Source organism: Chelon labrosus (genome assembly GCF_963514085.1).
Source record: "Chelon labrosus genome assembly, chromosome: 16".
Lineage (NCBI taxonomy): Eukaryota > Metazoa > Chordata > Actinopteri > Mugiliformes > Mugilidae > Chelon > Chelon labrosus.
In genome coordinates, this window is record NC_140349.1 from 529,729 (window position 1) to 552,715 (window position 22,987).

The following is a 22,987-nucleotide window of genomic DNA, read 5'->3' on the forward strand; positions in this document are numbered from 1 at the left end:
AAACAAACGGTAGAGATGATGAAGATGAAGCTTTGAGGAAAGTGATGAGAAACAGATGAAACATATTTTATTTATTTAAAGTCGTTTGTTCTTCCAACAGCGGCGCCCTGTGACGATCATCACAACAATAATCACAGTCAGAGACATGTTTACAGGAGACATCACACTGACCTGATTCATTCAGATGAATTATTAATGAGTTTGTTCTTCATGACGCGAGGTCACATGATCACATCAGAAAACAGCTTCGTTCAAAATGTATATTTATGTTTTAGTGTGAATTTGATCCTGTGACGTGTTTCTATCCTGGTCGGTCACTTCCTGTTCTTCCACCTGAAACTTCAGTCACATCAGTTAGCATGCTAGCAGCGTTAGCCTTCACAGCTGAGACTGAACAGGAGATCAAGCCTCTGCTCACTTTGTCCATGACACTTAAATAAAGGTTATTCAAACAAGCAGCTGCCTCCTCCTGGACAGGAAACGCTCTGAATGTTTGCACAAATATATGAGACACATTCTTCAGGTCCAGGTGAGTATCAGCTCATTAACAGACTCTAGTCATGTGACCTTCACAGATGTTCCTGATAAAAACCTAAACATCATTTAGAGCTGAACACTCTGAGGAAACGTCTTCTACAAACACAACAAGTCCAGTTATCCTTGTTTCTGCTTTGTTTCTGGATATAAGATTGACCTGGGCGACTAAAACCTTCACAGACATAAAACGTGTTCATTCATGTTCATCTTTAGTTTCTTTGCTGCTTCGTCTCTTTAACTCAACTTCTCAGTTCACATGACCTTAAACACACGTGTGGTTTCTGACAAGCAGCTTCTTATTGAATCCCTTCCCACAAACGCTGCACTTGTACAGTTTCTCTCCGGTGTGAATCGTCATGTGTTCAGTCAGATGGACGTTTTGTTTGAAGCTCTTCCCGCAGATGGAGCAGCTGAACGGTTTCTCTCCAGTGTGGATCCTCATGTGTGTCTTCAGGTTTCCCTTCAGACTAAACTTCTTCCCACACTCGGAGCAACTGAACGACTCCTTCGGCGGAAGCTTCCTGTCCGTCTGACGAGGCTGAGGCGTCCCGCTGACACACTTGTGAGTTTTTAGCTGCGTGTACCACGTGAATCTTTTGTTGCAGGCGGAGCAGCGGAAGCGTTTCTCCTCGGTGTGGACGGACATGTGCAGCGTCATTCGTCTTTTATGTGCAAACCTTTTGTCACAGAAGGGGCAGCTGAATGGTTTCTCTCCCGTGTGAATCCTCACATGTAACTGCAGAGTTCCTTTCTGGCTGAAACGTTTCCCACAGAAGTTGCACTCGAAGGGCTTCTCTCCCGTGTGGACTCTCATGTGAGCCAAGATATTCCCGCTGCAGCTGAAACGTTTATGACAGATGGAGCAGCTGAACGGTTTCTCTCCGGTGTGAGTCCTCATGTGACTCATCAGGTGATCTCTACGGCAGAAAGTTCTTGTGCACTTGGAGCAGCTGAACAACTCCTTGAGACTCAGAGATCCGTCTTCTGTCTTCTGAGCCTCTGACTGCTGCGTGGGGGACTTGTCTCTGGCTTTAGCCTCAGGTTGGACGTCAGCAGCCGATCGGAGACGCGGGTCTGCATCGAAACTCAGTCCTTCCTCCGCTGCCTGAACGCTGACGGCGTCTCTGTCCTTCCTGTCCTTCTTCTTCTTCCCCGTGTGGATCTTCATGTGTCGGCTCACGTCTCCGCTGTATCTAAAGCTCTTGTTGCAGACGGAGCAACTGAACGGTTTCTCTCCGGTGTGAAGCCTCATGTGGCTGATGGAGTTCCCCTTCTGAGAAAATCTCTTACCACAAAAGGAGCAGCTGAACGGTTTCTCTCCCGTGTGAATCCTCATGTGAGCCTTCAGATGAGGTTTACGTCCAAACCTCTGTCCACACTCGGAGCAGCTGAACGACCGCTCCACGTTACAGTTAACGTCGATCACGCTCAGCTCTGTGTGCGCCAGAGAATGTGAAGCTGACGGAGACTCGACGCTCTGCTCCCAGTCTCCGTCACTGACCTCCGTCTCAGAGGAGTCTGAACCTGAACGTGGACTTCCTCCGTCAGCTTCAGTTTTTACCTGTCCTCCTTCAGAGTCTCTGTGATGAAGCTGAGAGGACTGAGCTTCCTCTTCATCATCCTCAGTCTTCACAGGACTGAAGGTGAACTTGGTGATCTCAGCCTCCTGCAGACCTTCAGGCTGCTCTCCCTGCTGACTGCTCCACACCTCCTGCTGCTCCTCTTTGATGGGAGGACCACACTGCTCCTGGTCCTGCTCCTGGTCCTCCTCCTGGTTCTCCCCCTGGTTCTCCTCCTGGTTCTCCTCCTGGTTCTCCTCCTGGTCCTCCTCCTGGTTCTCCTCCTGGTCCTCCTCCTGGTCCTCCTCCTGGTTCTCCTCCTGGTCCTCCTCCTGGTCCTCCTCCTGGTTCTCCTCCTGGTCCTCCTCCTGGTCCTCCTCCTGGTTCTCCCCCTGGTTCTCCTCCTGGTCCTCCTCCTGGTTCTCCTCCTCCTCCTCTTCTTCTTCTTCACCAACAATCACTTTCCTGACGTCTGAGGGTAAAACTGAAATGCAGACGGTGGATGTTAAACTTTATTCAACTGAGCTGTTTCTTAAAGTTTTAATGTTGCTACGAAGTTACCATGACGACAGTGATGAGAGCATCATGTCTCGCATCTTATTGGCTGGAGGAGATTTAAAGCGTCTTATCACTGAGGACACAAACTAAAACCTCAGATTCATCGTCAGAGGTTTTAGTTTTTAGTCGACGTAAGATTTTTACAAAGACAAAGATCTTTATTTATATAAAACAGAACTAATCTAAAAGGTTCTTGTTTTGTGGAACTGAAGAAGAAAGAACAAACATCTGACTGTGATTCTGTTAAAGTTTATAAAAACAAAGTTTAAAATCAGATAAACTCAATAAACTTAAACAAACAAGAATCAAATAAATCTCGTCATGTTTTTATTTTATTTTATTTTATTGATCATCTCTAAAATAATGTGATTACTTTGTTTTTTAACTTTTATTGTGAAGGAGTTACCTTTTATTTGTTGTTGTTTACTTCCTGTTTTACTTTTGTCTCATTTTAATAAACAACAATAACATCTCGTTCTGTCTGTGGAGGAACTGTTTAGCTAACGTTAGCTTAGCCTGACGTTAGCTTAGCTTAGTTTAGCTGGTTCCGGTCGAGACCAAACGAACCTTCTCCTTTCAGCCTCGTTTCCGGGTCCCGGTCCTCCGGTCGGACTTCTCGGTGCCGGTTCATCGCCGCGTCTGGACCGAACCGTCGACGCTTCTCAGTTTTTGTCTCGTAGCTTCTCTGCGTTCACCTGCGGCACTGTCGGTCCATCAAGCACTTCCGGGACATTTTTCAGAGAAAAACAACCTCTTCTTCTTGGTTTGAGAATCTGGAGCCTGAGGAGCTGCAGCTCATTCATCAGCGACGTTTGTCTTCAGGTGGAGGAAGTCCTGGTTTGTGGAGGACGAGTGTTTGTGTTTAATAAACACCACAGAAGAAAAAGACGTGTCCATGCCCTGTAAAGGCTTTTATTGTGAAGGCGAGCCGAGAGCCGGAAGCAGTATTCCGGTTCCTGAACGCAGAGAGCTTTAGATGTTGGTGGAAAATGTCCAGACTTCAGGATTTGACTCCGGCTCACAGAGATCTGGTCCGACAGAGTCCGGATATGAAAAGGAGATGGACCGGAAACAGCAGGTCCTCAGTCTGTCTTCAAAGCCTCACGAGCTGCAGTCAACAGGTTTGTGTTCTGTCTGAAACCAGTTGGCACCATGCTGCTGCTAAGCTAAAGCTAAAGCTAAAGCTAAAGCTAACAGTCACCACCTGCCTGCGGATAAATGGACCAGGCTAAAAGTCAACAGCTAGCTCCCGATAGCTTCACAGCTAACAGATAATAGAGACCAGATGGATGTGGTTTGAATGTCAAAGACGTTTGAGTCTGTGTTTGATTCATCACGTGGTTCATTACTGATCTGATCATGATCATCAGAGACCTGGATCCTCATCAGAGACCTGGATCCTCTGAGGACGAAGCTTCAGGGTTCAGGTCTAGTCTGAGTCTTTGTCTCTAGAATAAATCAGATCTTAACATGTGAGAGTGTTTCCATCTGGTTCCAACATCTGGATCATGTCTCCAAGTCAACCAGCAGCTGTTGATGGTTCTGATCCAGCGGTAGGTAGAGATCCATTAGAGACAGCAGCTGCTACAATATTCTACTGACCACATGATGGCGCTGCTGATTTACAGACACACAAACTGAGATCAGATCTCAAGTGCTGGCTGGGGACGCATGTGGAGACACATTTAGATTAAGACCAGGTAGATGGACAGGTGAGACCAGGTGAGACCAGGTGGAGGGACAGGTGAGACCAGGTGAGACACATGGACTTAGAGATGGACAGGTGAGACCAGGTGAGACCAGGTGAGACCAGCTGGAGATTCTGACAATAGAGACTAATCTGAGACTAAGACAGCTGGACTTCTTGTGTTTCTAGAAGATCCTTCCTCCTAGATAAACACTGACCTGGAGGACTGAGAAGCTTCAGAGACAAACAGCTCTCAGAACATTTAACATCCAACACTTCATTGTTTAATTTTCAGACATTCAGCTTCATCAGAGCAGAGACGCTCTGGTCCAAACCAGGAGGAGGTTGTTAAAGACAAACAGGAGCAGAAGCTGATGGAGAACGATGGAGGAAGAGACGAGGCCTCCACTAAACGTGAGACCGACGAGAAATATATAAAACCAATATGAACTTCAGTTCTATAATAAATGTTAAAGGAGGAGTGGATGGGCGAGACGTGAGCATTGGACATTAAAGGTCAGACTCTCAGCTTTAATCTCAACCAGACTGGAGGAAGAGTTTATAGATTAGAAAGTTAAAATGAGTCCTTTAGCCCTGGCGTCCCCGTCTCCCCGTCTCACCGTCTCCGGATGATATTTGATGTGATTAATGAAACTTTGTCTCCAGGTGAAACTATTCCCGCAGACGGAGCAGCTGAACGGTTTCTCTCTGATGTGTCCTCATGCAGTGACAGTTTCTACACTGAGCAGTTTCTTTCTAGTGTGAGTATTTTTTTTTGTTTTATTGATGAACTGCAGCAGAAATACTTCACGCAGACGACACAGCCGTGTAGTTTCTCTCCTTCATGGATTCTCTAGTTTCTTATTGGCTGAGAGCTGCTGAAGAAGAACCTGCTTCACAGAAACAACGACTGACTGGAGTCAAACAGAGTCCACTAATGTAGTGATGGAGTTTATTTATATTCACATTAAATAAGAATCCTTAAAGCAGTGTTTTATAACAGAGTCAGCTCCTCCAAAATAAAAGCATATAATTTCATTTTACTCACTGATCAACTCCAACAGGAACTCATGCGCTGATGGAGTCGTTATAATATTATATTATTACTTTATGGATCAGAATACTTTTCTAGTCCTGAACACCAGACACAGGTCAGACTGACTCGTGTGTCTGTCGATCGGTAACATGAACATCTGTTTCACTTGATCAGTGTCAATAATTTAACAATAAACCTCAGTAAGGTCCTTGTTTGATGAGCAGCTTGAAAGTTTCCAGGACTTCTTCTTTAGTGTTAATTTCCCACAATGCAACAGAAAGTCTATGTACAAAGATGGCTGCCACCTCTTTACGACCTGTAGAAGTAGTCCGGGCCCCAAGACCTGTTGAGTTCACAGGTGATCCTCCTCTGCCAATCCAGATCAGGGACAGGTGAATTTATGGTAATGAGTAACCAATCACAGAAGCCAAACACGTTGTCCAATCACAGCCTAACAGACTCAACTCAGGGACAAACAGTTGCTGCAGATTATTTGACCTAAATGTTCCAGTAAACATTTATTTAACCTCCAGAACATCTGCATTTGTTCTTTGATTTTTGTTTCTCTGAATCTGCAGCAGAGACACGACTCCAGTCCGTCTGTCGACATCAGATCAGTCACTGCTTCTTTCCTCCTGAACATCAGGGACAGACCTTCAGCTTCCACACCAGTGGACGTCTGTCTTCGTCTGTAAATGCTGCTTCGCTCTGTGACGTTCACGATCTCCAGGACGCTCATGAGACCAGCCTTCAGCCTCGCTCTTTAAGAAATGTGCGTTCACATGCGCGTCCCGTTTCCTGCCACCTGATGTACGTCATGATGTGTTCACTGACCCTTCGCTGTGACCGTCGTCTTGTCCTTTGGCTTCCTGTGACTCTGCCGACTCAGTCAGCTGACTGTCGGCCGCGTGCAGCTTCATGTGTCTCTTCAGATGTCCTGTCACAGTAAAACATTTCCCACAGACGGAGCAGCTGAAGGGTTTCTCTCCAGTGTGGACTCTCATGTGGATCTTCAGGCTTCCTTTCTGGGCGCAGCTTTTCCCACAGATGTTACAGCTGAATGGTTTCTCCCCCGTGTGGACTCTCATGTGTTTGGTCAAGTCTCCTTTTTCAGCGCAGCACTTCCCGCAGAAGGGACAGCTGAATGGTTTCTCTCCTGTGTGGACTCTCATGTGTTTTTTTAGATCTGTTTTCTGAGCACAGCCTTTCCCACACACAGAGCAGCTGAACGGTTTCTCCCCTGTGTGGTACTTCATGTGTCTGTTGAGATGTTCTTTCACGTGGAAGCTTTTGCTGCATACGGAGCAGCTGAACGGTTTCTCTCCGGTGTGGATCCTCATGTGTCTCGTCATGTTTCCTCTGCCGCTGAAGTTCTTCCCGCAGAACAAGCAGCTGTACGGTTGCTCTCCGGTGTGACACCTCATGTGTGCCGTCAGGGAGCCGCTGTCTTTGAAGGATTTCTCACAGTCTGTGCAGGGAAAGGGTCTCTCTCCCGTGTGGTCTCTTATGTGTCTGTTCAGGTTTCCCTTCAGGCTGAATCTTTTCCCGCAGTAGGAGCAGGGGAAAGGTCTCTCCTTCATGGAGGACCCAGCGTCACTCTCGGGGACATCACCGTCCTTCACGTCCTGCTCACCTTCGTTAGTTTGTGTCCAGTCACAGTCGCTGTCGTCAGTTTCAGTCGATTCCAGAGAATTGTCTTCACTCACAGGCTGCAAATGTCCATCTGGTCCTGGTCCTGGTCCATCACAGTCCTGTCCTCCTTCAGAGTCTCTGTGATGAAGCTGAGAGGACTGAGCTTCCTCTTCATCATCCTCAGTCTTCACAGGACTGAAGGTGAACTTGGTGATCTCAGCCTCCTGCAGACCTTCAGGCTGCTCTCCCTGCTGACTGCTCCACACCTCCTGCTGCTCCTCTTTGATGGGAGGACCACACTGCTCCTGGTCCTGCTCCTGGTCCTGCTCCTGGTCCTCCCCCTGGTTCTCCTCCTGGTTCTCCTCCTGGTTCTCCCCCTGGTTCTCCTCCTGGTTCTCAGCCAGTTCTTCTTCTGGAGGACAGGCTGAAACACAGACACAGATTTCAGTTCATCATGTGAACGTGTCTGAGGTCAGAGCTGATCAGCTTCAGAAACTCTTTTATCAGATGTGTTCGAATAAAAACATTTTATTTGCTTCTTTAAGCAACTGAAACTACAGCTCCCATGATGCCTTGCTGAGCTGACTGTTTCCTGGTGACAGTCTGACATACTAATAGTTTTATGTTTTATTGACACACTGGTGTTGTCACATGTTGTGTTTCCTGTTTGTGTTTTTCAGAATAAGATCCTGCGCTGGTGTGATGCTAGCTACCGTTAGCATTAGCCTGAGCCGCTCTGTGCAGCCGGACTTGGGGCTTCAGCACGGCATCGAGCAGCCTCCTCTGGCGACAGATCTCCCGCTCTGATCGCTCCACTCGGTCTTCGTACTCCGCCACGGTCTCCTCGAACAGACCGACGATCTCCTCCGCCGCCGCCGTCAGCCGCTCGGTGAGCAGCGCTCTCAGCGCCGGAAGTTCCGCCGCTTCTTCTCCTTTCTCCAGCCGCAGCAGAAAGTCTTCAGCGGCGGCGCTGATCCGCTCGTGGACCGACACCCGCAGCAGCTGCACGGCGCACATCCTGCGGCTTCTCCGCACCCGGAGCGCAGAGAACAAAGAGACAGAGACAGCGGGGACGTAAACACGGTCCGAGTTCCGCGTCGACGACGCGAAGCGACGAGAGGAGCGAAGCGGAGCGAAGCGAACAGCGCCCTCTGCTGGAGTGGAGGGAGACAAGCAGTGTCCTTAAAGGGACAGGAGCCGACGAGGGACGGGACGAGGGACAGGACAAGGGACGGGACAAGGGACGGGACGCCGACGAGGGACGGGACGAGGGACAGGACAAGGGACGGGACAAGGGACGGGACGCCGACGAGGGACGGGACAAGGGACGGGACAAGGGACAGGACGCCGACGAGGGACGGGACAAGGGACGGGACGCCGACGAGGGACGGGACAGGGGACGGGACGCCTTCAAGGGACAGGACACCTTCAAGGGACAGGACACCTTCAAGGGACGGGACGCCGACGAGGGACGGGACAAGGGACGGGACAAGGGTCAGGACACCTTCAAGGGACAGGACAAGGGACAGGACGCCTTCAAGGGACAGGACACCGACAAGGGACAGGACAAGGGACAGGACACCTTCAAGGGACAGGACACCGACAAGGGACAGGACAAGGGACAGGACACCTTCAAGGGACAGGACACCGACGAGGGACGGGACGAGGGACGGGACAAGGGACTGGACACCTTCAAGGGACAGGACAAGGGACGGGACAAGGGACGGGACGCCGACGAGGGACGGGACAAGGGACGGGACAAGGGACGGGACGCCGACGAGGGACGGGACAGGGGACGGGACGCCTTCAAGGGACAGGACAAGGGACAGGACACCGACAAGGGACAGGACAAGGGACGGGACACCTCCAAGGGACAGGACACCTTCAAGGGACAGGACGCCGACGAGGGACGGGACAAGGGACGGGACAAGGGACGGGACGCCGACGAGGGACGGGACAAGGGACAGGACAAGGGACAGGACGCCGACGAGGGACGGGACAAGGGACGGGACGCCGACGAGGGACAGGACAAGGGACAGGACAAGGGACAGGACACCGACAAGGGACGGGACAAGGGACAGGACACCGACAAGGGACGGGACAAGGGACGGGACACCTCCAAGGGACAGGACACCTTCAAGGGACTGGACGCCTTCAAGGGACAGGACACCTTCAAGGGACAGGACAAGGGACTGGACGCCTTCAAGGGACAGGACACTTTCAAGGGACGGGACACCTTCAAGGGACGGGACACCTTCAAGGGACAGGACACCTTCAAGGGACGGGACGAGGGACAGGACAAGGGACAGGACGCCGACGAGGGACAGGACAAGGGACGGGACACCGACGAGGGACGGGACAAGGGACAGGACGCCTTCAAGGGACAGGACACCTTCAAGGGACAGGACACCGACAAGGGACAGGACAAGGGACAGGAGGCCTTCAAGGGACAGGACACCGACAAGGGACAGGACAAGGGACAGGACACCTTCAAGGGACGGGACGCCGACGAGGGACGGGACAAGGGACGGGACAAGGGTCAGGACACCTTCAAGGGACAGGACAAGGGACAGGACGCCTTCAAGGGACAGGACACCGACAAGGGACAGGACAAGGGACAGGACACCTTCAAGGGACAGGACACCGACAAGGGACAGGACAAGGGACAGGAGGCCTTCAAGGGACAGGACACCGACAAGGGACAGGACAAGGGACAGGACACCTTCAAGGGACGGGACGCCGACGAGGGACGGGACAAGGGACGGGACAAGGGTCAGGACACCTTCAAGGGACAGGACAAGGGACAGGACGCCTTCAAGGGACAGGACACCGACAAGGGACAGGACAAGGGACGGGACAAGGGACGGGACGCCGACGAGGGACAGGACAAGGGACGGGACAAGGGACGGGACAAGGGACGGGACGCCGACGAGGGACGGGACGAGGGACGGGACAAGGGACGGGACAAGGGACGGGACGCCGACGAGGGACGGGACAAGGGACGGGACAAGGGACAGGACGCCGACGAGGGACGGGACAAGGGACGGGACAAGGGACGGGACGCCGACGAGGGACGGGACAGGGGACGGGACGCCTTCAAGGGACAGGACAAGGGACAGGACAAGGGACAGGACAAGGGACAGGACACCGACAAGGGACAGGACAAGGGACGGGACACCTCCAAGGGACAGGACACCTTCAAGGGACAGGACGCCGACGAGGGACGGGACGAGGGACGGGACAAGGGACGGGACGCCGACGAGGGACGGGACAAGGGACAGGACAAGGGACAGGACGCCGACGAGGGACGGGACAAGGGACGGGACACCTTCAAGGACCAGTCAGATAAACGAGTCAAGGGACAGCTGTTATTGTTATTATTGTTATTATTATTATTATTATTATTATTAACATATGTTCTATTGGTTGATTTTATTAATGAATTAATTTATTCAGATGTTTCCTTCGTGTCTGACCTGAATGACTCTGAACAATAAATCAGTTAAATACTATTTCTCAGCCTGTGTGTGTTTTGTGGCTCCAGTTTTATAAATGTTTATAAATATTAATCTTTAGGAAACTTTAGCTTCTCTTAAAATAAAACTAAAAATAAACTAAAGTCATCGTTAACTCTGTGACTGGGAGCTAGCTTAAAGCTAACAGGTTTATTTTGTGTTGACCCGGAAGTTATCGCCGCGTTGCTGGGATACCGCCGCGTCCACATCGTTGCTAAGATACCGAGGCCGCGCAGCCATTAGTAACGTGTCAGAGAGAGAGTCTCCGGTTGTAACGGACGGTAAACGGTCGTTTAACGGTGAAGATGGAGATCGTCCACGTTTACACGAAGCTCCGCAGCGAGTTCGGCCGCCAGTGTCTGTTCTCGGACCGGCCGGCGGAGCTGCTGGTGGACGTTCCTCCGGTACCGGAGCTGGCGCTGCAGTTCAGCCGGAGAGCCAGCAGGGAGCAGCCGCTACAGGCCTGCAGGGAGATGTCCGAGCACCAGGTGAGACCATGGACTGTACACTGGGGAGGGGGACCAGGGGAGACCAGGTGAGACCAGGGGAGACCATGGACTGTACACAGAGGAGGGAGACCAGGGGAGACCATGGACTGTACACAGAGGAGGGAGACCAGGGGAGACCAGGTGAGACCATGGACTGTACACAGAGGAGGGAGACCAGGGGAGACCAGGTGAGACCATGGACTGTACACAGAGGAGGGAGACCAGGGGAGACCAGGTGAGACCATGGACTGCACACAGAGGAGGGAGACCAGGTTAGACCAGGTGAGACCAGGGGCTGTACACAGAGGAGGGAGACCAGGGGAGACCAGGGGAGACCAGGGGAGACCAGGTGAGACCATGGACTGTACACAGAGGAGGGAGACCAGGTTAGACCAGGTGAGACCAGGGGCTGTACACAGAGGAGGGAGACCAGGGGAGACCAGGTGAGACCATGGACTGTACACAGGGGAGGGAGACCAGGGGAGACCAGGGGAGACCAGGTGAGACCATGGACTGTACACAGGGGAGGGAGACCAGGGGAGACCATGGACTGTACACAGGGGAGGGAGACCAGGTGAGACCAGGGGAGAACATGGACTGTACACAGAGGAGGGAGACCAGGGGAGACCAGGGGAGACCAGGTGAGAACATGGACTGTACACAGAGGAGGGAGACCAGGGGAGACCAGGTGAGACCAGATGAGAACATGGACTGTACACAGAGGAGGGAGACCAGGTCAGACCAGGTGAGAACATGGACTGTACACAGAGGAGGGAGACCAGGTGAGACCAGGTGAGAACATGGACTGTACACAGAGGAGGGAGACCAGGTGAGACATGGGGAGACCAGGTATGACCATGGACTGTACACAGAGGAGGGAGACCAGGTGAGACCAGGTGAGACCATGGACTGTACACAGAGGAGGGAGACCAGGGGAGACCAGGTGAGAACATGGACTGTACACAGAGGAGGGAGACCAGGGGAGACCAGGTGAGACCAGGTGAGAACATGGACTGTACACAGAGGAGGGAGACCAGGTGAGACCAGGTGAGACCAGGTGAGAACATGGACTGTACACAGAGGAGGGAGACCAGGTGAGACCAGGTGAGAACATGGACTGTACACAGAGGAGGGAGACCAGGTGAGACCAGGTGAGACCATGGACTGTACACAGAGGAGGGAGACCAGGGGAGACCAGGTGAGAACATGGACTGTACACAGAGGAGGGAGACCAGGGGAGACCAGGTGAGACCAGGTGAGAACATGGACTGTACACAGAGGAGGGAGACCAGGGGAGACCAGGTGAGACCAGGTGAGAACATGGACTGTACACAGAGGAGGGAGACCAGGTGAGACCAGGTGAGAACATGGACTGTACACAGAGGAGGGAGACCAGGTGAGACCAGGGGAGACCAGGGGAGACCATGGGAGACCAGGGGAGACCATGGACTGTACACAGAGGAGGGAGACCAGGGGAGACCAGGTGAGACGAGGGGAGACCAGGTGAGAACATGGACTGTACACAGATGGGTGAGACTAAGTGGAACCAGGTGAGACCAGGGGAGACCAGGGGAGACCAGGGGAGACCATGGACTGTACACAGAGGAGGGAGACCAGGGGAGACCAGGTGAGACGAGGGGAGACCAGGTGAGAACATGGACTGTACACAGATGGGTGAGACTAAGTGGAACCAGGTGAGACCAGGTGAGACCAGGTGAGACCAGGTGAGACGAGGGGAGACTAGGTGAGAACATGGACTGTACACAGAGGAGGGAGACCAGGTGAGACCAGGTGAGACCATGGACAGTACACAGAGGAGGGAGACCAGGGGAGACCAGGGGAGACCAGGTGAGACCATGGACTGTACACAGAGGAGGGAGACCAGGTGAGACCAGGTGAGACGAGGGGAGACCAGGTGAGAACATGGACTGTACACAGATGGGTGAGACTAAGTGGAACCAGGTGAGACCAGGTGAGACCAGGTGAGACCAGGTGAGACCAAATTAAATGTATTAAACATGTCATAGTATCAGGAGGAGTGAACATTTAAAAAAGTCTCTGTCTATATTGTCATGTAACATAATAATTCTGACTCTAACGATGTTTATATGAACTCATGAAGAAGAAGAATAAGAAAACCTTTAATAGTCCCACAATGGGGAAATTGCAGTTTGCAACAGCGTACAGTAACGACAGAGATAGAACAGATAACAGACATATTGCACATATTAGGAGTGCTCGCCATGGAGCCTAACAGCAGCAGGAAGGAAAGACCTTCTGTATCTTTCCTTCACACATCGAGGGTGAAGCAGTCTGCCACTGAAGCTGCTCCTCCGACTGCCCACGACTTCTTCACTGAACAGAATTAATAAAAATAAAAATAATAAGACCAAAACATCCTGGAGTTCAGACTGAGCCAGATATTAAAGCTTTGAGTCGACTAAGTGTTTATTAGAATAAAGATGAATAATATTTAAACTAGGTCCAGAGGTCATGAGTTGATATTAAACAGATATTGTTGATCTGGTCTTTAGTGTCCAGTTATCAGATGTTCATCTAAGCGTGGCGTTGACCCAGATCAGCTGATCAAAGGTGTGCTCCTTGTTTCCAGGTGAACACTGAGCGCTTTGAGTCCAGCAGCTGTGGGATAAACCACGTGGAGGGGGGGTGGCCCAAGGACATCAACCCCAACGAGATGGAACAAACCATCCGCTTCAGGAAGAAGGTGGAGAAGGACGAGAGCTACATGAACAGCATCCTGCAGCTGGGCAGCGTAAGACACACCTGTCTGTCTCTGTTCAGTCTGAGCTGTCCTGGTCACAGCTGCTGTCTCTGTGACTACATTCCCCACGATGCATTGCACATGAAAACCCTGGTGCTCAGATCATTTCTAAACCTGTCCACTTCCTAGCAGGGGTGGGTGTCAAAGTGTTCCATCGACTACACGTCAGGGACCTGATAAGAGTAAACCAGGCCCAGATGTTAGTTTGGTTTTATCATACTGTGATCAAGACACCTGTCTATGACTGAACTCCGCCCCTTTAGTGTGAACACCTGTGTTAGTTGTTAGTGAAGCCAGAGGAACCAGACCTGATGAAGATGTGTTGAGATCATTCTTGTCCTCACGGTCCAGGTGATGGAGCACTGCATCTGCCAGAACAACGCTGTGGACATCTACCAGGAGTACTTTGAGGACGAGGAGGAGCTGGAGGAAAGTCAGGAACCGCCGTCCGCCAAGACCATCAACGTCTTCAGGTAGAGCTGACCTCCGGCTGATCAGCTGTCTGACTGATCGCTGTGACTGATCTGTTTTGGTCTTTCTGTGTCTCAGGGATCCTAACGAGGTGAAGCGCACCGTCACGGGCCTGTCCTGGCATCCTGACGGAGGCAGGAAGCTGGCGACCGCCTACTCCTGCCTCCAGTTCCAGAAATGCTCCAGAGACACGAGCCTGGACTCCTACATCTGGGACGTTGGTGGGTGGACAGGCCGCTCGGTTCAGGACATCTCAACAAACGTTGTGATCTCTGACGGATGTTTCCTGTTTCAGAGAACCCGAACCGACCAGAGACGACTCTGAAGCCGTCCTCTGCCCTCGTCTGTCTGGACTACAACCCCAAAGACTCCCACACTCTGGTCGGAGGCTGCTACAACGGACAGATCGGTGGGTTCAGGTCCACGCAGACCTAGACAGGTTCAGGTCCACGCAGACCTAGACAGGTTCAGGTCCACGCAGACCTAGACAGGTTCTGATCTTTATTAACAACCAGGTGTGTTTGTTGCAGCGTACTGGGACACCCGGAGAGGAAGCCAGCCGGTGGAGCTGTCCTCTGTGGAACAGAGTCACAGAGACCCCGTCTACAAGGTCATCTGGCTTCAATCTAAGACTGGGACGGACGCCTTCTCTGCTTCCACTGATGGACAGGTAGACTGAAAGAGGACAGGTGGACAGTCAGACTCTTCAGAGCGTCTTGATACGTCAATGTAATTGAAAATAACCCTGTCTCTGTCTCTGTCTCTGTCAGGTCCTGTGGTGGGACGTCCGTAAGCTGAGTGAGCCTACAGACCGCCTGGTTCTGGACCCGGGTCGTGAGGGGAACCTGGACCGGGCTTTAGGAGCCATTTCTCTGGAGTTTGAGTCCACCATGGTGAGTGGGTCTCCAAGTTCAGACTAAACTGTGGGACATGTCTCTGAGTGTCTCTGTCCTGTGTGTCCAGCCCACTAAGTTCATGGTGGGGACGGAGCAGGGCGTGGTGGTGTCCTGTAACAGGAAGGCCAAGACGCCGGCTGAGAAGATAGTCTGTACGTACGATGGCCACCACGGACCCGTCTACGCTCTGCACAGGAACCCCTTCTTCCCCAAGAACTTCCTGACCGTGGGAGACTGGACGGCCCGTATCTGGTCTGAGGACATCAAGGAGTCCTCCATCATGTGGACCAAGTAAGAAGAAAGACACCTCTGAAGATCTGTCCTTGTCTCATTCTGACCTCTCATTTGTTGAGCTGTCTCTTTTCCTGTCATGACTGATGTCTCACTAGTCCACCTATCCTGCCTTGTCTCATTTAGTCTTCATCGTGTCTTTTTCCCTTCGTATCCGTCTCTTGTTAAGGGTCTTGTCTCTTGTCTCATGTCGTCCATCAGAGACGTCGTCATGTTCTGGTGATGTTAGACGCATTGTGTTGCAGGTACCAGATGTCCTACCTGATGGACGCCTGCTGGAGTCCAGTCAGACCGTCTGTCTTCTTCACTGTGAAGACGGACGGCGTGTTGGACGTCTGGGACATCCTGTTCAAACAGAGCGACCCTATGCTGAGTCTCAAGGTGCCTCACTCTCATAGTGTCCCCTGCCCCACAACTAATCAGGTCTGAACATGGACTGTAGAAAAATGGACGACACGTCTCCTCTTCCTCCCATTGGTCAAACTGATGCTAGTATCCAGGGATACGGGCGGCGCCATCTTGTGAGTTTGGATCCAGAGTCCGATCAGTTTTGTCTTAAGAGTGGCGCCACGTTATCAATGCCCCGCCCACCTCAGGGCTCGCTGATGATTGGCTAATAGACATGTTGCATCATACACTGACTTCCTACAGGAGCTAATTGTCATGACATCACTTCCTGATTTTTAAGCATCCAATAACTTGAACATTCATCAGCATTATATTACCTAAAATGTAAGTAACGTGTACTTTAGTCCCGCCCACTAACATTAAGGGGGCGGGTCTTATGACCTTTACTGCCACCGGGGGAGCTCTACATGCTTTGGCTTCACTTTAGAGGAGCTGTCATGGCGTCCACTTTTCTACAGTCTATAGGTGTGCAGTGTACGTTACCATGGCGATTCACCCTGAAAATCTGAGGTTACCACTTTGACCACAAAGCCTGACTTCAAGTCAAGACGTTGTTATTTCTGTCATTGCTGACTTTATTGTTGTGTTGTCATTGTTGGTGATGTCATGGCGGCTGTCAGGTGTGCGACACGGCTCTGTACAGCCTCCGGGTCCAGGACGCCGGGCGTCTGGTGGCGTGCGGCTCTCAGCTGGGCGAAGCGTCGCTGCTGGAGGTTTGCTGTGGACTGTCCACGCTCCAGAAGAACGAGAAGACTCTGCTGGCTGCTGTAAGGAACTGAACCAACATCAGTGAGCCGCGGGTTTGATTCCCTGCTCTGAATCAAACACTGGTTCTACTGCTACGACCCATCAGTAATCCACCTGTAGCTCTGATTTAAAAACACGAGGGTCATGTGACTCTCAGGGAAACAGGAAGTAGATTAAAAAACAGAAAGAGTCAGATTACTCTTTAATGTCAGACAGGTCAGACATTAAAAACTACAATTAATTAATTAATTAACAGATTAACTTCACACATTTATAACTCGTTTCCATGGAAACAACCTGCAGACACACAGCAGGGGCGCTGCTGAGACGAATAACACTGTCTCTGACCACAGATGTTTGAGAGAGAGACGAAGAGGGAGAAAATCCTGGAGGCGCGACAGAGGGAGATCCGTCTGAAGGAGAGGAGTCGATCTGAGCAGAGCAGGGAGGAGGAGGCCGGGAGGGAGGAGGGGGAGGACGACCCCGACAAGATGGCCGCCAGAGCAGAGAGCGACTTCTACAGCCAGGTGGAGGCGGAGCTGAAGAGGAGGGAGAGGAGGGAGGAGACACAGGAGGTGAGGAGGGAGGAGGAGGGAGGAGGGAGGAGAGGAGGAGGAGAGGAGGAGGAGAGGAGGAGGGAGGAGGGAGGAGAGGAGGAGGGAGGAGGGAGGAGGAGGTGCGTGATGGTTTCTGACGGTTGAGTCTCTTGTTGTGTTTTCCAGGAAAAAGACGTCTGTGAAGAAAAAGAAGTGAAAAATGAAAGTGGATAAAACTTTATTTTCTGTTCTGTTGTTTTTACTGTTTTCAATAAAGTTTCTTTATTCAAACTGAAGCACAGCAGAGCTCCTCCTCTTTTACATAACCTGCTGTTTGACCTGGAGTCAGTCAACCAATCAGAAACAACCCAACAACCAACCTGAGAGGAACTTCACGCTTCATTTGGCAGCAGGTTGGTGGGCGGAGCTTCAGGTGTAGAGTGGACGTCGTCCTGAAGAGGTCTGTCAGAGGACGCGTGGTCCGTCCTCCGCTGGCGGCGAGCTCTACGTCGCCGTCGGCGACCAGACGGTTGTTTCTCATCAGACTGTCCAGTCTCAGGTGGGACGTCACCAGGAGGACACTCCCCGTCTCTGTGGGTGGAGACGGATTTTTGCCCCTCCTGTCCTGACGTCTTCATCTGTCGCCCCTCCTGTCCTGACGTCTTCATTTGTCGCCCCTCCTGTCCTGACGTCTTCATCGGTCGCCCCTCCTGTCCAGAAGTCTTCATCGATCGTCCCTCTTCTTCAGATGTCTTGATCGGTGTTGGGGGTCCCCCCTGTCCAGAAGCATTAATCTGTCGTCCCTCCTGTCCTGACGTCTTCAACTGTCGCCCCTCCTGTCCTGGCGTCTTTGTTTGTTGCCCCTCCTGTCCTGACGTCTTCATCTGTTGCCCCTCCTGTCCTGGCGTCTTTGTTTGTTGCCCCTCCTGTCCTGACGTCTTCATCTGTCGTCCCTCCTGTCCTGACGTCTTCATTTGTCGCCCCTCCTGTCCTGACGTCTTCATCTGTCGTCCCTCCTGTCCTGGCGTCTTTGTTTGTCGCCACTCCTGTCCTGACGTCTTTATTTGTCGCCCCTCCTGTCCTGATGTCTTCATCTGTCGTCCCTCCTGTCCTGGCGTCTTTGTTTGTCGCCACTCCTGTCCTGGCGTCTTTATTTGTCGCCCCTCCTGTCCTGATGTCTTCATCGGTCGCCCCTCCTGTCCTGATGTCTTCATCGGTCGCCCCTCCTGTCCAGAAGTCTTCATCGATCGTCCCTCTTCTCCAGATGTCTTGATCGGTGTTGGGCGTCCCCCCTGTCTGGCAGTCTGTGGCGGTCTCTCGGCAGCGAGCCCTCTGGTCGCCTCCTTCTCCGGCTCGTCGATGCCGCGGTTGCTCCTCTTGGCGCCGCCCTGCAGGTCGTCCAGGTAGTTGCGCCTCTCGATGCGATGCCCTCTGCTGGAGTTGAAGAGCTCTACAGCTACTTTGGGGTCTAGCCCGTCCACGTCTATCAGGTACCTGCAGACCAAGTATCCGGTGCGGTTGAGGCCGTGGGTGCAGTGGACTCCGATCAGCTTGTTGTTGTCCTGGTTGTCCTTCAGGAAATGTCTCACCGCTCGTTTGAAGCTCAGGATGGTGGCGTCGGAGGGAACCTGGTGACCCTCGGTGAGGATCTTGACGTAGGAGCAGGACTGTGGGACGTCCGTCAGTGCGTAGTACCTGGTGGTGAAGGTGAGGTCGATGATCAGACCAAGCTCCTGGTTCTGACTCTCCAGACGGTCCAGCAGGTCCCAGAGGCCGAAGGAGTCCGACTCCGGCACCCGAGAGTTCAGAGACGGCTTTAAAGGCACTCTGAAGGCAATGAATCGAGTTCCTGGTATCCTCCGTCCTACAGGACAGTAGTTCAGCCACCGGTCCGGGACACCGCTATTCTTCTTCTTCTTCTTCTTCTGCACGAAAGACATCTCAGCTGTTCCAAGATAGCGAAGGTTTCTGATCCCACTTCTCAGCTTCCACATGAAACACCAACACGAACCAATCATTAGAGGCCTGAAGCCCGCCCTTCTGTCACTCACACCAAAGTCCAGTCAAAAAGTCCTTATCTTAAGAAACTGTTCATTCATTAACTTCCACAGAGAATCGACTCATTCTACTTAATAAATTAAACTGATGTTTCTGTATTGTTAGAAATCCTTTATCCGTTATAAATCCAGTTACTTCAGTCTACTTATATTTATCTCCTCCAGTTCTGTTATTTACTAATTAATAACTGTTAAGTTATTCAACTGTTCAACTATTTTATACTTTTACAGATATATTGTCTTTCTAATTGTGAGCCGAACTCAACAGCAGACGTTCCTACATCGTATCAGACCTGATGACCTGTTATTAAAGACATTTATCTCCGTAGATTAATAAACAAACACTAAACGGACATTTTCTGAATGGAGTTTGGTTGAGAGCTCGCGCCCCATGTAAGCGGGGTCACGTGTGATTTTACATTTTCATAGCAGAAGAATCGAAGAGTTAAAAATGACAAAAACTATTAAAAATAAAATCAAAATTAAGAAACTGAATTTTGTAGCTGAATATTTTCACGGACAGTTAGTTAGCAGTTAGCAGTTAGCAGTTAGCATACTAGCAACCATAACAACCTGGTGAACGAGGCGGTCGACACAGGATATGACGTTCTTCTTCTTCGTCTATGAAGTTTTACTGCGGTTTCCATCATCTGTGTTTTTTTGTTGTTTAACCAAACTCGTTCTCTTCTCTTAATTTCCGTCTTCGTGTTCTAATGAACATAAACTATTTTTTAAATCCGCTATATTTTATATAATTCACCGCTTTTATGAGAACATTTCCTGCTTTACGTAAGGAAAGCGACGTCTGCGTCTCTACGTAACGACGCCGCGACGCTGAGTTTGAGATCCCGGAAGTGTCCTCGCATTGTTTACATCCTGCTCTTTGTTCCGAGGAAAAGCAGAAAAATGTCCAAAAAACGAGCCGAGGGCCGGAGCCTGAAGGCCGCCATCGACCAGCAGCTGGCGGCGGCGGCTCGGGAGATCTACCGGCTGCTGCAGGAGCGGAGCCGGGCGGAGCTGGAGGAGCTGAGGGAGCTGGTGACGGAGCGGATCACCTCGGCCGTGGAGCTCATCCTCACCGCGTTTGAAGCGGGCAGAGCGGCCGAGAGGGGAGCGCAGGTGTCCGGGGAGAGTCCGAAGCCCGGGGGAAGAGGTCAGTGTCCGGGTCCCGAGTCCTCAGCCTCTGGTCAGAGGACCAGGAGTCATTTAATGTTTTAGTTTCTCTGCAGCTAAACTTTTATCTCTGCTTAATGGAATCATCTCAGTCATATTGACATCTTTATTATTTCATCTTCGGCCGTTTTACTGTGAAAGGATCTCTGCAGGAGACCGTGAACGCATCACGGAAACTTCTTTCACTGTTGATGTGATCAGCTGATCCACTTCATCAATACAGGAAGTAGGATGTTGCCATGACAACGCTTTATGTTTGTTAACATTTTAGTGGATTAATTAATCTGAAACAGCTGATGATGATGATGATGATGATGATGATGATGATGAAGAGCAGCAGACTGACCTGGACATGGTTCCTTCAGAGAGCTGTGATTGTTGCTGGTTCTGTTCAGACTCCATCAGGAGGTGGAGCCTCAGAGAGACAGGAGCTGGTGTCGTATGAGACTAGAACTGAACTGATCCAAAATAAATCCCAGAGCCGTGTCGTGTGTATGAGGTCATGAAATAAACTTTATTCAAACGTTGTTTTCTCTGCAGAGCTGTGTCTGTCCGTCGGCCTCAGGAGTCACTCCAATAAAAAACGTCTGAAGCCGGACGTCTCAGTGGACAACCGGTCCAAGGAGTCTCTGCCCGGCACTTCGTCCAAACCAGAGTCAGTCTCCAAACTAAACAAATCAACCAGAGAGGAGGAGGAGGAGGAGGAGGAGGAGGAGGAGGAGGAGGAAGAAGAAGAGGGGGACGAGGAGGACGAGGAGGAGGAAGCATTGTCTCACCGCTGCAGAGTTTGTGGGAAATGTTTCGACCGGACGGGCTTCTTGATGAAACACGTGGAGAAACACTGGAAGGAGGACGAGTGTGTCTGCGGTTTGTGCGGCGAACGTCTGGAGTCCAGCGACCGTCTGAGGCTGCACCTTCAAACTCACCGCGACAGCAGCAGGACGTGTGACGTCTGCGGAAAGAAGTTCCCGTCGATACGAGCTCAGGAGACGCACCGGAGGCTGCATACCGGAGAGAAACCCTTCAGCTGCCACGTCTGCGGGAAAGGCTTCAACCAGAAAGGCAACATGGTGACGCACATGAGGATCCACACGGCCGAGAAGCCGTTCAGGTGCAGCGTCTGCAGCAAAGAGTTCAGCCACGCCGGCTCTCTGGAGCGACACATGAAGGCCCATGACGGACAGCCGCCGTTCAGCTGCCACGTCTGTGACAAAGGATTCTCAAAGAGCGTAGAGCTGAGAAGACACGTCCGCAGCCACGAGTCCGACCAGCCACCCGCCGTCAGGACCAGACGCAGTAAACCCAGCCTGATTCCTTCTCACTGCTGCAAGGTCTGCGGCAATGCCTTCCACAACAAAGGAAACTTTGTGCGTCACACAGAGACACATTTAAACGATCCAGGTTTCCTCTGCGGCATCTGCGGGGAGGGATCCGAGTCCTCGGAGAGTCTGCAGCTCCACATTCAGAGTCACAGAGAAACCAGCAGGATCTGCGAAATCTGCGGCAGCAGCTTCAGGGACATGGAGATCCACATGAGGATGCACACCGGCCAGAAACCCTTCAGGTGCAAAGACTGCGGGAAGGACTTCCCCAGGAAAGGCTCTCTGGAGAGACACATGAAGCTGCACGCTGGCGAGAGACCGTACATCTGTGAGTTCTGTGGGAAGACGTTCATAGAAAACACTGTCCTGAAGAGGCACATCAAGAGTCACACGGGGGGCAAGCCCAGGATCTACTCCTGCGAGGACTGTGGGAAGAAGTTCACCATGAGCCAACATCTGGATGTGCACAAGAGGATCCACACTGGGGAGAAGCCCTACACTTGTAAGGTCTGTAAGAAGAACTTCAGACAGATCGGAAACCTGGACTCTCACATGAGGATCCACACGGGCGAGAAACCGTTCATCTGCAGCCTCTGTGGGAAGAGGTTCCGCCAGAAGATCTCACTGGAGACGCACGAGAGGTTCCACAAGAAGGACAAACCGTTCAGCTGCCAGCTCTGCAGCAAAGGCTTCGTCCAGAAGATTGACCTCAAGAGACACATGCTGACGCACACCGGGGAGAAACCCTACAGCTGCGGCTTGTGCAGCAAGAAGTACCAGGAGAAGCGTTCGCTGGACTCGCACATGAAGGTCCACGCCGGAGAACAAGCTGCCAAAGACTCAGCGGCTGTGTCTCCGAACCAGAAACGACAGGAAGGAGTTCACGCCGAGTTCATCCAGCTGTGACCTGCAGACCAGAGCCACGGCGCCCCCCGATGGTGGTCAGTCTCCAGACCTGAAGCTCCTCACACAGGTTTAGTCAAAGAATCACTTCCTGGTTACGGCCCATAATTGTTTCTCATTAAAAACTGATTCTGCTGAACTTTAATATTATCACAGAAATCTGAATGTAAATGTCTGAAGACGACTTTTAACAACCGAACGATTTAATACAGTGACCTGAAGGTTCTCTATGTAGACCTCCATGATGAACCAACATGTTCCACATTCATGATGAATGTTTCTAGAACTCACCTGTTTAAATGTGGACAAGGGTTAAAGTTCTACAGAGTTAAGGGACACGGTCACTTTGATTGACAGTTGGGGTTCTTACAGGTTGCTAGTTGGTTTAG

The 22,987-nt window shown here is 51.6% G+C and overlaps 4 protein-coding genes across 5 annotated transcripts; 2 read left to right on the plus strand and 2 right to left on the minus strand.

Moving 5' to 3' along the window:
* Positions 1-79: 79 nt before the first annotated feature.
* LOC311500928 (uncharacterized protein) lies at positions 80-8,377 on the minus strand. Its single transcript, XM_084562566.1, has 4 exons — positions 7,723-8,377; positions 6,199-7,433; positions 3,222-3,339; positions 80-2,580 (listed from the first exon to the last, which is right to left on the minus strand). Exons 1-4 carry the CDS (start codon positions 8,024-8,026, stop codon positions 800-802), a joined length of 3,438 nt encoding a protein of 1,145 aa, XP_084418692.1. The 5' UTR covers positions 8,027-8,377; the 3' UTR covers positions 80-799.
* A 2,334-nt stretch (positions 8,378-10,711) lies between these two features.
* On the plus strand, positions 10,712-17,421 carry dnai2b (dynein, axonemal, intermediate chain 2b). The gene is made up of 12 exons (XM_084563679.1): positions 10,712-11,012; positions 13,624-13,785; positions 14,146-14,267; positions 14,344-14,486; positions 14,561-14,674; positions 14,796-14,935; positions 15,036-15,158; positions 15,229-15,452; positions 15,698-15,833; positions 16,481-16,627; positions 16,961-17,182; positions 17,330-17,421. The coding sequence occupies exons 1-12, from the start codon at positions 10,830-10,832 to the stop codon at positions 17,375-17,377; spliced, it is 1,764 nt and encodes a 587-aa protein (XP_084419805.1). The 5' UTR covers positions 10,712-10,829; the 3' UTR covers positions 17,378-17,421.
* LOC311501712 (uncharacterized protein) lies at positions 17,204-19,783 on the minus strand. Of its 2 annotated transcripts, XM_084563685.1 has the most exons (3): positions 19,774-19,783; positions 17,524-19,128; positions 17,204-17,340 (listed from the first exon to the last, which is right to left on the minus strand). In XM_084563685.1, the coding sequence occupies exon 2, from the start codon at positions 19,081-19,083 to the stop codon at positions 17,536-17,538; it is 1,548 nt and encodes a 515-aa protein (XP_084419811.1). In that variant the 5' UTR covers positions 19,084-19,128; positions 19,774-19,783; the 3' UTR covers positions 17,204-17,340; positions 17,524-17,535. The 2 variants fall into 2 exon arrangements, with proteins under 2 accessions (XP_084419811.1, XP_084419810.1); XM_084563684.1 differs by having other exon boundaries at positions 17,524-19,777.
* A 197-nt stretch (positions 19,784-19,980) lies between these two features.
* Positions 19,981-22,987, plus strand: LOC311500929 (uncharacterized protein). The gene is made up of 2 exons (XM_084562567.1): positions 19,981-20,353; positions 20,914-22,987. The coding sequence occupies exons 1-2, from the start codon at positions 20,107-20,109 to the stop codon at positions 22,599-22,601; spliced, it is 1,935 nt and encodes a 644-aa protein (XP_084418693.1). The 5' UTR covers positions 19,981-20,106; the 3' UTR covers positions 22,602-22,987.